This window comes from Podospora anserina, chromosome 6, assembly GCF_000226545.1.
Source record: "Podospora anserina S mat+ genomic DNA chromosome 6, supercontig 2".
Classification (NCBI taxonomy): domain Eukaryota; kingdom Fungi; phylum Ascomycota; class Sordariomycetes; order Sordariales; family Podosporaceae; genus Podospora; species Podospora anserina.
This window is the reverse complement of record NW_001914857.1, coordinates 1,717,756-1,731,413: the sequence shown is the minus strand read 5'-3', so window position 1 is coordinate 1,731,413 and position 13,658 is coordinate 1,717,756. Positions and strand designations below refer to the sequence as shown.

The following is a 13,658-nucleotide window of genomic DNA, read 5'->3' as shown; positions in this document are numbered from 1 at the left end:
AATGCGCATCTGTTTATGGCCTTGGATAAGCTGGTAAACACTAAACCCCCTAAGCGCGTGATCCCTCGCGTATTGATTCGCCTTTGTCACCACCCACGCCGGCGCGTCGCTGATCCCAAGATACAGCACCTTTCCTTGATTGACCAGCACGTTGAGACTCTGCATCAGCTCCGGGATTGAAGTCGCGTAGTCGTACCAGTGGACGAAGAGCAGGTCGATGTACCCCGTCTGTAGCTTCTTTAACGAGGCGTGAACGCTGGTGTGTAATGACTTGGTGCCGTTGCCGATGTAGCTGGCCATGATCTCGGTTTCGCCGTGGCCGGCGCGGAAGTTGTTGCTGTATTTGGTTGAGATGACTGCGCCCCTTTATCGTCAGCTCCGCCCTCGAAGAGAAAGGCAGGGGGGGAGGGACATACACATCTGATCTCTGACCCCACGCCGGGCCATCCACTCCCCGATCCACTGCTCAGACTGCTCCTTTTGGTAGGCGTTGGCCGTGTCGATGAAGTTGCCCCCGGCCGAGTAGAAGTAGTCGAGGAGGGAGAAGGCTTGGGGTTGGGTCATTTCGCCCATGAGGGCTTTCCTTTATGTGGGTTAGCTTAACTCTGGTGGGAAGGAAAGGGGGATCGGGGGGAAGCGGCGTACCATTCATCACCAATGTTTAAACCACCCAAGCACAGCGGGCTGACTCTCACTCCTGCTGTGGGAGACAGGAGTCGGTAGCGCGCCAGAGGGCTTTTGGGGGGAGGCGCGAGGGTAAAGGTAGAGGTGAGGGCTTCTTCAAAGGTGGGTGCCATGGTGATTCTGCTTGGTGATTCTGCTTGGTGATTCTGCTTGTTGATTCTGCGTGTTAAATGGTATGATGTGATAACTGTACAGACAGTCGGGTGTGTATCATGATCATATGATGATGATGATGATGATGATTATCTTGGACTGTTGAAAACGGCGGATATCACGAATACTTATACCTCAACCCTAACATCCCTCCCTTCACCTTTCACCATCATGATTCAGCTTTGATAACCACTACGCTCGAGAAACCAACATAGGGCTGAGCCTCTCGGTTTCTTCTGATACTCCGTAGTCCCGTCGAACCTTTCCGCCTCAGCAACCATCAGGACCAACACCGCCCGCATCTCGGATGAAAAGATGTAGCCCCGAGAAACCACAAGACAGCTTAGAAAAAGGGGATCCGCGGGATGCGGGCCCGCAGATTCTTGTCCGGCAGATTTTGCCCCAGGGGCGGTGATGCGGTCCTCCTCCGCCCGGCTTCAGCAAGGCCGGAGATAGCGGGCCTGCCGTATTGGGGAGTTTGCTTCCCTTTCATTGGCCCTCCTACACACTTGGGCGCGGGTGATGCGGCCGCTACCTCCTCGAGATTGTGCACAACACTCGGCAACCGAATCACGGACAAATAATCATTGTCTAAGCCTCACTTGCGTATACTTCTGATCATGCTCATCCGATATGTGCCTTTAAAACCGTGAAATGTTCCTAAAACTGACTTCATGTCTCCAAATGTCATCGCTGTCGTCTCTTTTTACTGATACATGGTAACGTTATACAAGATTCTCTGTACTGGGGACCCAGAGGACTAGCAGGTCCAGACGCCAACGATGCCGTCCCGCCGACCCTCAACCATGTATCCGTCCCGGATGCGCACTTGCTCCACGATGGCAGGGCTCTTGGCTTCATCGGCCTCGGTGATGCCAGCACCGCAGTCCCAGTGCCGGCCCTCAACCTTGTCGTATACCTTGACGACATCCTCGCCAGCAGCGGCGACAATGCGTCTTTGATCAAACATCATGCTTGTGATCGGGTTGTCATAAGCATAGGCGTCATAGATGGACCCAGTTCGGAGATCCCAGATCTGGCCACCAGTTAGCAAACGTCCCTTGAATAACCTCGAATTTACACTCACCCGAATGCTTCTGTCCAAACTGCCAGTAACCAGATGTACGTCGTCAAACTGCAGGCAGGTGACAGGCCCAGTATGGCCTACCAAGCTGCGATGCACCTGTCCGCTGCGCAAATCCCAGAGCCTGACCATGCCATCGGCCGTACCGCAGGCGAGTGCGGATTCGAAGACTTGGAGTGCGCCAACGAAATCCGCAGACGTATCCGGGGCCTTGTTGGTTTGTCTCCAGGTATCATTGTCGTGGGAGAGAGCAGTGGCCTGCGCGGCAGCCCACATAACGTCCAGAGTCTGCACGCAACGTCCCTTCTCCAGATCCCATTGCCGAAGAGTCTTATCAGCAGAACCTGACACAAGAACATTGCCTCGGAAGTGAAGAGCCGTGATTTCGTCAAGATGAGCTTGCAAGGTGAAGAGTGGGCAATCAGCCATGCTGTTGGCAGGAGGGTCTACCGGCAAGTCGCTGGGGTTCTCGAAGGCAAGAGCGTCCTCGTCATCGTCCTCCTCCTTACCAAAGCTGCTGCCTTGCGGGTCGTAGTGAGCCTTGCTGAGATCCCAGAGCCGAATAGTCGCATCCATAGAGCCAGTTGCCAAGAAGTTGTCTTCGACCTGGAGAGCGCGAACCGAAGCAGTGTGGCCATCCAAGAGACCAATGCAGCGACCAGCGTTCAGATCCCAAACACGAACCGAATCATCCATTGCAGCCGAAACCATCAATCCAAAGGGGGCGTCAAAGTCGAGAGTAGTGATGCTGTCCTGATGCGCGCGCATCGAGCGGATCATGCTTCCTGGCTCGAAGTGCTCGTGCAAAATCGGCGCCGACTTCCTCCTGATACTTCTCGGCTTCCGCTTAACGGGGCCACTTCCTGATGATACTGATGGGAGCTTCTCGTAAATGGATTGCGACATGAAACCAGGTGCGTTCTCATCCTCGTTTTGCCCGTCTTCTGATCTCGCCGGTGTGTGTTGGGCAATAGAGGCTGCCTCGACAGCCATCTCCTGAGCCTCTTCTAATCTCGTCTCAACCTCGACAACTGCAGTCAAACGTTAGCTTAGTAGGCAATGCCGTGTAGGGGAAAGACCCACTATCATGCTCAAGCAACGCCTCGTCCTTCTCCAGAGCTGCCAGCCTTTCAAGGATGATCTTCCTCATGCCTACAAGGTTCTCCAGTTTGGCATCAATCTCCTTGATCTCAGCGCTGGCCATATTCTTCCGAATGCTCAACATCTCCAACTGATGCATCATGGTTGACTTCTCCTTCTTGATCTTATGCACCGATTCCGGCGATCCATCCGGTGTCGTGGGCCTTTCCTCCAGAAGCCGTCTTCCTCTGGAGACACGCCGCCTGTGCTTCTTGCCCTTGGAATCCTCGGCGAACTCGGGGAAGCTGGCTTTGAAGCCCTGGAAAAGAGAGTACGAGTTCTCATCCTCGGGGATGTTCTTGAGCAGCTCGTCCGGTACATAGGCAAGAGCGCGCGAATGTATTTCCGTGGTAGAGAGGCGGGACCTGACCAAGTCGGTAGGCGTAGTGCGCGCCATTGAGAACATGGTGCGCTGCAGAGACGGTTTCGTCAACTGACGGGAGACCTCGGTCATGGCCCTGGTGTAGTGAGGGTGGGAGGTTGGATCGGCAATAGTACCGATCAGATGGCTCGCCGTGCTCGTCACTTTGCGGCCGAATGCCTCGACTCCTCGAGTCTACCATGATTGATCACTTGGTTAGTCTTTCTGCCCTGCTGATGAGCATCGTTCCCGAGCCCCATTGCGGCCCGATAAAAGTTGGCGCTCACAGATATCACCGACACATCGTCGTCAAAGGACGACAGGTCGGGAAAGTCATCCTTCTGCCCTGGGTCGGCCATCAGTAGGCGCGCCTCAGGGGGTTATCGCCCTTCGCCCGGTTTTCGGTGAGCTCCAGAAAGCTTTCGGTTTTATGACGCAGTCAATTCGTAAATGGGGGGCAGACAAGCACAGCTGAATGTAGCGATTCAGGGTGCTGTGGTGTAGTGTCGACAGCGCAGTGGGAGCGACATGAAGTGACACAGCCAGAGCTGGCGAAGACAATGCCGAGCTGTGTGTGTGTTGTGGTGGTTGGGAAGAGGCGCGGCACAATTTTGGGGGGGGCCAGGAAATGTTAAAGCCGGTTGCGAGCCCAGTCCCAGTCGCCGGCGGCACATCTTGAAAAAAACGTCACAGACCGATGCGGGGAAGTAAGGGTTGGGGTTAAATATGCTGTTTAGTCAAGATATGGAATCAGCCCCTCTCCCCTTTGAAACCTCCACCAGAGTAGCATCGAGGTCTTATCAATTTACCGGCTCCCCTGAAGCAATCTTTTTCATTCATGCAAGCCGACGGATGGATTCAAAAGTTTCCTTTGGGTTCTTTCACGTGGAGAGCCAGAGATGGATACTGAAGAAGAGCACAAACATCAGCCAATTCTGGCAGCCTTGTCATTATCCATACAGAGTCGTTCCCTCCCATGATCAACACATACGGCACGCGACCACTTCCGTCGTAGTCCACGACCAAACTCTATCTTTACCTCAGTGATAGTCCCGATTTCTTTGGCATATTTGATACCATTGAGCTTGTAGCTTTTCTGTGTGTTGAGGGGACTTGCCACGTCACAGTAAGAGGGCTTGAACACTTCACCAGTGCTAGGGTCCCGGCCGGCCATCTCTTTACCGCCGCCTCCACCTTCATTTCGTCCGAGGTTTCTTAGCCTCACCTTGAACTTCACCTTCCCTTCACCTCAGCCTTCACCTTCTTCCCGCCGCCTGCCGTTTCAGCTCTCACACAGCAACCCCAAGGTCAAGCGGAAGGTGACACAGCCGATTCGGGCAGTAAAAGTGGGGGTCGTCGGGGAATGCTGAGGTTACATTGGTCAGGGGAAAGCTGTCATTGAACCCCGCCACCGCTGCCGGGTGCGTCACTGGGGTATATTCGGCCCCGCGATCGGAACCACGCGGCAGCAACCCACCCACTCCCTGCCTCTCTTGACTCCAAGCCCGTGGTTCATCCACGTTTTGATTGAGGGAAGCAGGTACCCGCTCAGACCGGCAGTTGTGTGATCCAAATTCAAAAAGGAGTCATCGATTTCGAGTTTTGGGTCTACGACTTGGAAATCGCGACTTGCACCACACCTACACTGGCCTGCTTTCACCGGTTGGGTAGCATTGTTCTTGGGCGCATCTCACGTTCATTGTACCATTAACGTCGGCTTCTCGTCGTTCCTTTTCCCCTTCAAACATCAAAACAACTGCCCCTTTTCTTCGGCAGACAAGAAGATACTCTCATTTCAAAATGGACACCATCATCGATCTTTCAGACCGGTCGAAGGCCCTGGATCTCACGAACATCCGCTATCAGCTCATGTCAGTCTACCCGCCTAGCCTTCTTGGTCACAAGTAACTAACAAGCCCCCAGTCGTCTCGAGGATACCATCACCTTTCATCTGATTGAGCGTGTCCAGTTCCCTCTTAACAAAAACATCTACGTCCCAGGAGCAGTTCCGATCCCAAACTCGGAATTGAGCTTCATGGACTGGTACCTTCGGGAACAGGAAAAACTCCAATCCCTCATCCGCCGCTTTGAGTCACCGGACGAGTACCCTTTCTTCCCTGATGCCGTCCAAAAGCCAATCCTCGACCCACTCGACTACCCTCCAATTCTCTACCCCAACGATGTCTGTGTGAACGACAAGATCAAGCAGTTCTACACAGAGAACTTCCTTCCAAAGGTCTGCCGCGACTTTGGTCGCGAGGACAGGGGTGTTTCTCAGGAGAACTACGGCTCATCCGCCACGTGCGACATTGCTTGCCTGCAAGCACTTTCCAGGCGGATTCACTTTGGCAAGTTTGTTGCCGAGTCCAAGTTTGTGTCGGAAACGGAGAAGTTCACGAGGTTGATCCGGGCTGGCGACCGGGACGGAATCGGTGAGGCCATCACGAACAAGGCGGTTGAGAAGAAGGTGTTGGAGCGTCTCAAGCTCAAGGCGCAGACTACGGCACCGATCCCTCGCTCCAAGGTCCAGACGCTGCTGAGCAGGTCAAGATCAACGTTGAGGCTGTTGTGTCCATGTACGAAGACTTTGTCATTCCCCTGACAAAGGAAGTCGAGGTAGAGTACCTCATGCAGCGACTCGAACCCGAACAGCAATGATTGTCACTACTACTCACCAAGAACATAGCGTTGGACTTCCTTTGGCTTTGATCAGGGAGCAATAAATAAAAGTATATATTAATCATCTTTTTTCCCTATGAAATCTCCATTGACATCCCGCCAGTGGCCACATACTCTGTGATCCCCTGGACAGCCTTGGGGAACTTCTCCGCCTCAATCAACATCATGAAGCCCACCGGCTTGATCCCCATCTCTTGGAACGCGCGCTTGCTATCCGCCACCGCGGCCTGTCCTTCCTTTGTGTACTCAAAACTTCCCGCCGCCGTCGCAAACTTTCTCATCTCCTCGTCCTCGGGATGGAAATACTGCAGCTCCCCCGTCGCCTTTGACCTCTTGTTTTTCCTCTCTGTCTGATTTAACGTTGACTCCACCTCGAGGTACGTTCTTGAAAGCACAAGATAATGCGTAAACTCGTACGGCTCCTTGTCCTCGACCGCAGCCTCAATCTCATCAATCATGCAGCTCCACATTGGCGGGATGACCTCGGCCGGCATGTTGAGTAACCTTTCCGCCAGGACCAACCCGACCTGTTGTTTCCCCTCTCCAAGCAACACCTCGGGCACGACCTTGGCCAGGGTTTCATCTTGGGACTTTGTGGCGCGATCGGCGAGGTACTCGGCGAGTTGTTTGACTACGGGTTTGGTGGGGGAGTGCTCTTGGATGTTGAGTACGGTGAGGAAGGCGTAGGCGTCGTTGGCCTTGTCGTCGACCTTGCAGGTGGAGCCGACCGTGTTTTGCTCGACGATGAGGTCGGAGAGGGAGGAGAGGTCGAAGAGGGAGGCGTCGGCGTCGAGGAGCTGGCGGAGGAGGGTTCTTACGCCGTGGAAGTCGATTGTGGGGTCGTAGTTGAAGAGTTCGAAGTCCACGTTTACTATGTCCATGTCCTAGGGGGGAGGGGTGTTAATGGGCGGGGAAAGGAGGAAGGGGGGATGGGAGACAAACATCGTCCGAGTCGGAGCTATCACCGCCGTTGTTGTTCTTCTTGGTTTGCGCGGGGACTTCGTCGGTCATGGCGACGTCGTCGTCGGGGTTTCTGGTGCGCTTTTTGCCCATTTCGACTGTTGCTGTTGCTGTTGCTGTGGATTTGGGGTGGTTGTTTGGTTGGGGGGGCGAAAAGGTGAATGCGACAAGTCTGTCTGCTGGTGCCGCGCAGACTGGACGGAGGGATGTGATATTCAATTTGCGGGGGGAACCTTGAGGACCGAGCCTTGAAAACTTTTTGTGAAAAGATGCCCCTCACTGCGCTGCGCAACGGTTGTGATAAGCCAAAAAATGCTTATCAGATGGTTGCGATGGTGAAGTTTTACCCTAACCCTTGGGTGAGAGTGAACAGGGCTTAACCGTAGTGTCCGGTGCCATGGCCGGAGGGGTGGAGTCACGTTGGACGACAGCCGGTCCCGCTCCGGTATTTCGGAGGAAGCGGGGGCTCCGGGGCTGGAAGGGTGGAAGTGGAGGTCAATTGTTGCAATTTCAGTCGAAAATTGCAGATGGTGCTCTTGCGTCCGATATCATAACCTTACTTCGAGCCAGCTAGGTCGCAGCTCTCATTTGCAGCGTTATGTGTTTCGACTTTAAGACAATGCCATTTCCACTATTAAGGAGGCCTATCAGCTATCCTGGGACGTATATTGACCTTAATTAAAGGCCTGTAGACTATATTTTAAGGTATACAAACCATCTTTTAAGGCAGGTAAACTATATTTTAAGGTATGTACACTGTCTTTTAAGGTATCTTAGGGGAACACAAAGAACTCAAAGTTGACATTGAGTTCGACTCGACCCGGATTCCAGAACAGCCAGCCAACTGCTGCTTTGCCATTTGCTGTGCATAGTCCGAGGATATTGTGCCCCAGTCGGCAGAGATGGTTTCACTGGCAACACTGAGAACCAAGCAGAGGACGCCGCTGTCACATCACCTGGTTGGGAAGAGCTTTGGGCTCGGGAAAAGAGATGTCGGAACCGGTGAAACGACTAAATTCGCGATACCTCACGCCCACCTGTACAGGGATCATGCTCTCCCTAACTTCAAGTTATTCGTCATTCGTCCAAACAAACGCAAGCCCTGGGGACAATTCACCTTGTCCGCAGAATCCAAGAGGCTACCTTAGCTAGCAGATTCCAAACCGGTCGTGAACTCAAGCTCCCAGAGATAACGAAACTGGATCTTGCACGGGAAATCCAACAGTCAATGACAATTACCCCATGTCTATCATCAACATCACGAACCCAGGAACGCAAGACTTCTTTCTGATGCCTATCTTCAAAATGAACCGCCAACTTCAAGAGAGGCCTTTGACATTCTCGAAAGATTTCAGACTGAGAATCCGCACCTCGGCTTGCATGCTCCAGACTTGCTATAAATGTCGTTGCGATGGAAATATTTTGCGGACCCAGCAGCCTTACGCATGGACATGCGGCACCGGCGAAAGAAGTATGACCCTGCGGTCAAAGTTCCCATGGTCCGCCTGGTGGATTTTGTCGCTATCGGAGGGTACTTTGAACAAATTCACCGACGCAACCAGATGGAATTTTACATGCACCCTTTTCGGTTCGTGAGAAAGACGCTCGACTCAGATAATCACGGCTAGGGCCCCTGACCTTTCCGGCTAATGGCAGCCCTGGACTACCCACAGCAGACATTGGTGTATATACCTCCGTCATCGATACCTGGCTCTAAGATGGGCGACTTAGCCTACTGCCTGCGGCTGACCGAGAGGCACAGCCATAATCACCGAATTCTCCGGCCCAGTGAAGTAGTGTATGCCGCGATGTCCCGGGTGTTCCTGCAGTTTTTTAGCAGGCTGCCCCTCTGGTCCCTGCTCGCACGTTTGGGAGAGAGATTCGTCTTGGAATGGCTTGCCCGGAGAAACCCAACGAGAAGGCAGGTAACTGTGCATTCTTTTCTTCCCCAACACGTGGCAACATGCACTGACGGCGTTATCGAGAAGGAGGAACAAGGTAATGTCAAGCCTTTGTCGTTCTCGGCCCTGGCTAGTTGTCTGGTTACGCCAAAGTTGACAATGTCAATCTCAACTAGACCGTGCTCCTCATTGAATTCGTCGGGAATAGGCTTGGCTCCCCGTCATGCTCCATGCCTGCAATCATCATTTCGATTGGCCTGATCCCGGTCCACTTCATCATCGCCATCTTGCTCAATAGCACGGCTTAAGGCTGGCCGGCGGTCTTGTTAAGGAAAGATATTGAGATCTTGTCAAGAAAGGAAAACCCAACGAGGCAGACGTATACCCATACATCGCCAGCTTTGGATTTTCTGATTACTCGCTTTATAGCCATCTACCTTAGGGGAAGACAGAAGAGTTCAGGGCCACCAGGATCGGCTGCGAAAGATATCATGGACAACATATAGAACCACCCCCCCAAAATTTCGAAGTCAACGCCAGCACAGCAAGCCAAATCGCAACCGGACCAGACAGGATTGGGAGATTATTTTGCGGAAGGGGAATATTAAAAAGTGGGAAGGTCTTTGCTAGCCTGAGTCGAAATATTCTGTTGGAGTACGGCAAGTCTCGTTATGGTGTGGCAAGTAGGAAGGAACACTTTCGAGTCCCAGCTGTTCTCTCCCTCGCATAGTACTACCATTGAATTCTTAGAGCTTGTAGATGGTAATACCCTTGGGGGGATCAAACATAAAATATAGAAATTACACTAAGACATTAACCCCTTACAACATAATCAATAGGCCTTTAAAGATACTTTGTACGCCTTTAATACTAACTTAAACACCTATCGACTATCTTTAAAGGCCTGTTAACTATCTTTCAAGGCATATTGACTATCTTTCAAGACCTATTAATCATCTTTAAAGGCCTATGACTATCTTTGGTAATGTATTGATGTCCTTTAATGCTTATTTACTATGTTTGAAGGCGTATTGACAAGTAATATATGCCTATCAACCATATTTTAGGACATTGGTGATGTGTGGACAGCCACCTCAACGATTCGCAACTGAACCAGCCAAAACACATCACTATAGTCGATACACCACAACATGCACAGGCCCCGGTTTCAACACCCAGGAGGCGAGGTACATCACCGAGGTTCACCTTGCGGTGACGCTATCTATCGCGCCAGAACCCGCCAGAACCACCACCCCATTACATCCCCAACCGGAATCACCCAAGTTGAGATCGTCAAACCCATTCCCACGACCAGCCGTTGGGGCGTGCACCAGTACTGCACACTTTGCAACAGTATCGTATTATCCTGGCCTTAGTCCTAGCTTTCCCTTGGCGCATAACTTGGGTCCAGTTGAAGACAAGAGGTGGCAACAAAAACACCAAGACGGATGGTGGTGATGACAAGGCCAACCCAGAAGCTTCACCGAATTCCGAACCAGACACTCCTACCGAGCCCGCTACCAACCAAGCAACGTGTCCAAACCCTCCTCAACCCGATCTGGCTGTTGCCCCGACGGCTTCCTCGAGCTCACAATCGCCTACTTCGTTTCCGAAGAATCAACGGCTGGTGGAGATTTGCTAGGAAGTCGCTGTTGGAGAAAGAACCCGGTATGTGTCCTGTAGCGTTTATCCAAAGATGCGTGTATTTTCATACTTTTTGCGTCATCAAGAGCAGTTCCTGCTTTCCATTCTTTTTCATGGTTTCCATAACTGACCTTATTCCTATCACTGTGACCCAGTCAAAAGCGTGGGAGGCAGGAGGTGATCAAGACCCAGTAAAACAACCCTTTCCACTGTGGCGTCAAGCCCCTACCACCGGGCTTGTGTTTGTCAAAACAATATTAGCGCAAAACTCCAGTAATCCAACATTCTCTTTTTCCACTTCTCCACGAGTTACCGCCCAGAGCTTCAGCAACCATGTCTGATGATCTTTTCACCTTCCTTACGGTCCTGAATGCCTTCTTATCAATTGCCCTCTTGATCGTCATCATCATAAACAATCTCTCTGATGATGAAAAGAAAACTTCCCCAGCCAGCGGCCAAGCAAAGAAAACCTGATGCCCGCGAGGGTGGCCTCGATGGAGGTATGCTCATATATTCTGCGACGAAGGCATCATGCGTTAATGCTTGTGTGTGTCTAGCTTATCTCAAGAAATGCTCTCGCCGCTGCTGCTGCCATGGCGGTTGTTCTTTCTCACCAAAAGGAAAAGGCAAATGAAGAAACGGCAAGGAAAACCGCTGTCCTAGTTTTATTTCAGCACAGAGAGCGCCGTGCATGACCAGAGGTAAAAGGAAATGGTGGGGACGGAGCCCACAGGCAGAGAAAGGTGCTGTCCCAGTGATGTCTCAGCACGGGGAGTGCCGGTAGTTACGTCTGGCAACGACCAGACATGGGCACAATATACAAGTCGAATTCTGACCATGTACCACCCGCTCTGAACATTATTCTATACATTTTGGTATCTCCTTTCCCAATCACATTTTTTTTTCCGGTGGCCGTCTGACTCCAGTAACGACACCCGTTTCCCCTCGGTTTGTCTCAATGTCATACCCTCACTCCTCCATAGCATCCCCATCCTCAACAATAATCCCAGGCGGCAACCTCCCCTCCAACAGCGCCTTCTCCAGCCTGTTGATCTCCTCCAACGAGTTCGCCTTCTTGATCAACTCCTGAAGCTTCTTCTTCTCCTTATCCGTCAGTTTCAGTCTCGACAACTTAGACATCTCACCACCCGGTCCACCACCCTTGCCTCCCGAAGTAGTCGTCGAATCGAACGTCTTGCTCTTGATGCCCATAATCTGTTTCCCAGTCAGCCTGAACCCTCCCCCGCCATACCCATCAACAGAATAATAACCCACCTTCTGCGCCAACTCACTCGGCTCCTCCACCGTCCCAAACAACTCCCTGGCCTTCTCCCTCTCCGCCTCCCTCACCTTTTGATAATCCAAAAACCTCACACTCGGGCACCGCCAAAGCACCCAATACCGGTAATGCTCCTTCTTCACAACCGGATTTCCCCCGAGACACAAGTGCACCAAACCCCCCCACCTCCCCAGCACGTCCAAATCCCCCAGCTCCCTAATCTCGTTCTCCCCCAGGTTCAAATTCCTCAGGTTCGGCAGGCTCTGCACCGCCCCCGGCGCGATGGCGCTGATCCTGTTCCTCGCCAGCAGCAACGTCCTCACCCGCGGCGACAAGGGGAAGTTCCCAAGGAGTTGGATGTCATTATCGGTCAGGTCGATCGAGTCGTGCGGGCCGGCGACGGCGAGGTTTTCGATGGCGGGTATTCTATGGCCTTTTTTTACGGGAGGGTGTGTGGTAGGTAAGCCGAGCTCAAGTGTGGACAGTATCTGTTCTTTTCAGATGAGAAAAAAAAAAAGCGTACCTCGGAGGTCAATCTCGCGCTCTTTGAGCGGGTTGAGGTAGGAGAGGGACGAGGCGATGAGGTCGGGGGTTAGCCTCATTTTGATGGTTTGATCCTCTAGCTGGTTTGTTGACTTTTGGTGGTGGTGATTATCTTGACTGTTTTCTCGATTCCGTGTTTGCGCAGCAGGTAAAAGTCGTAGCGGGCGATAAAATTGCTGTAATCAGCGAGTCGCAATTCGCAATTCCAAGATATCAAGATCGTTGTCGCGTGCAAGTTCACTTTGGACGCGGCAGGCGCAACAACCACACACCCATTCCCAAAAAGCTCCACAAGGCTGAGCGGCAAAATAAATTGTGGAGCCTCAGCACTCACCGCCTGGCAACGACATGTCTTGACCCTAACCCTCACCCGCCCCCTTATGCTTAAACGGGGCTGTACTCCAGCATTCCATTTGTCCAGTGCTGCACGATTCTGTCTATAGTTTCTCCAACTTAAAATAGACACAGGCGAAGGTCCTTCTTAAGCAAAGGTATTATTTCATCTCTGGGCTAAATAATCATCGCAGACTCCGTCTCAAACCATAGCCCCTACTGCAGCAACAAGATCGTCCCGCTCCTATCCACACTCGCAGTCATCGGATAGGGCGACTCCAACCAGATAACATCCATCACCGCGTCCATATGACTCCTCAACAACCCCTGCTGCTCCGCCGAAACAACCGTACTCCTCGCCTGCCTCACCCTCTTGACCGGCTGCTCAACATCTCCCGCCAACCCCGTCCCCCCATTCGCCGCCGCCGGCCCGTTCGTCCCCCCACCCCCCTTCTCCTTCTGATTCGGCGGCCGCTCCGTATGCAGCGTCATACTGGCAGTCGGATGACTAGTAGAATACCCCAACCTCCCATCCTCGGGCATCAACCCACTAAAAATCACACTATTATCCACCCTCACCAAATCCCAATACCTCAACTTCTTATCGCTCCCCCCCGTAATAACAAAAGCATGCCTCACATCCCTCACATCCTCCCCAGCCCCAATCCCCACCGTCATCGCCCTCACCATGGTATCCATAATCTCCCAACTCCCGTCCGCTTGCCCAACAGATGTGGCTACAATGATCATCTCCAAGAGACCTTCCATTAGATAACTGTGCGGCTCAACAACAAGATGCAGACTGCCAGAGGCGACCGCGACACATTAGTGACCGCCACAAAGATCACAGAAAAACACCTGCCCCCCACCAACACCAAACCGTAAACTGACCCCGCC

General features: G+C 52.4%; 6 protein-coding genes across 6 annotated transcripts, besides 1 other annotated feature; 1 reads left to right on the top strand and 5 right to left on the bottom strand.

Moving 5' to 3' along the window:
• On the bottom strand, positions 1-797 carry PODANS_6_1770 (uncharacterized protein; the record flags this gene model as incomplete). Its single annotated transcript, XM_001910292.1, has 3 exons — positions 1-356; positions 417-583; positions 646-797. Coding segments are annotated over 3 exons (675 nt in total), but the record flags the coding sequence as incomplete, so codon positions are not given.
• An 800-nt stretch (positions 798-1,597) lies between these two features.
• PODANS_6_1780 (uncharacterized protein) lies at positions 1,598-3,781 on the bottom strand (the record flags this gene model as incomplete). The annotated part of the gene is made up of 4 exons (XM_001910291.1): positions 1,598-1,873; positions 1,925-2,952; positions 3,005-3,617; positions 3,710-3,781. 4 exons carry the CDS (start codon positions 3,779-3,781, stop codon positions 1,598-1,600), a joined length of 1,989 nt encoding a protein of 662 aa, XP_001910326.1.
• A 1,441-nt stretch (positions 3,782-5,222) lies between these two features.
• On the top strand, positions 5,223-6,024 carry PODANS_6_1790 (uncharacterized protein; the record flags this gene model as incomplete). Its single annotated transcript, XM_001910290.1, has 2 exons — positions 5,223-5,293; positions 5,346-6,024. The coding sequence occupies 2 exons, from the start codon at positions 5,223-5,225 to the stop codon at positions 6,022-6,024; spliced, it is 750 nt and encodes a 249-aa protein (XP_001910325.1).
• A 151-nt stretch (positions 6,025-6,175) lies between these two features.
• PODANS_6_1800 (uncharacterized protein) lies at positions 6,176-6,982 on the bottom strand (the record flags this gene model as incomplete). Its single annotated transcript, XM_001910289.1, has 1 exon — positions 6,176-6,982. The coding sequence occupies one exon, from the start codon at positions 6,980-6,982 to the stop codon at positions 6,176-6,178; it is 807 nt and encodes a 268-aa protein (XP_001910324.1).
• Positions 6,983-9,837: 2,855 nt separating this feature from the next.
• Positions 9,838-9,951: a repeat region (MITE discodeles).
• Positions 9,952-11,575: 1,624 nt separating this feature from the next.
• Positions 11,576-12,487, bottom strand: PODANS_6_1810 (uncharacterized protein; the record flags this gene model as incomplete). The annotated part of the gene is made up of 3 exons (XM_001910288.1): positions 11,576-11,821; positions 11,882-12,318; positions 12,409-12,487. 3 exons carry the CDS (start codon positions 12,485-12,487, stop codon positions 11,576-11,578), a joined length of 762 nt encoding a protein of 253 aa, XP_001910323.1.
• Positions 12,488-12,977: 490 nt separating this feature from the next.
• Positions 12,978-13,586, bottom strand: PODANS_6_1820 (uncharacterized protein; the record flags this gene model as incomplete). Its single annotated transcript, XM_001910287.1, has 1 exon — positions 12,978-13,586. A coding segment is annotated over one exon (609 nt), but the record flags the coding sequence as incomplete, so codon positions are not given.
• Between the last annotated feature and the right edge of the window lie 72 nt (positions 13,587-13,658).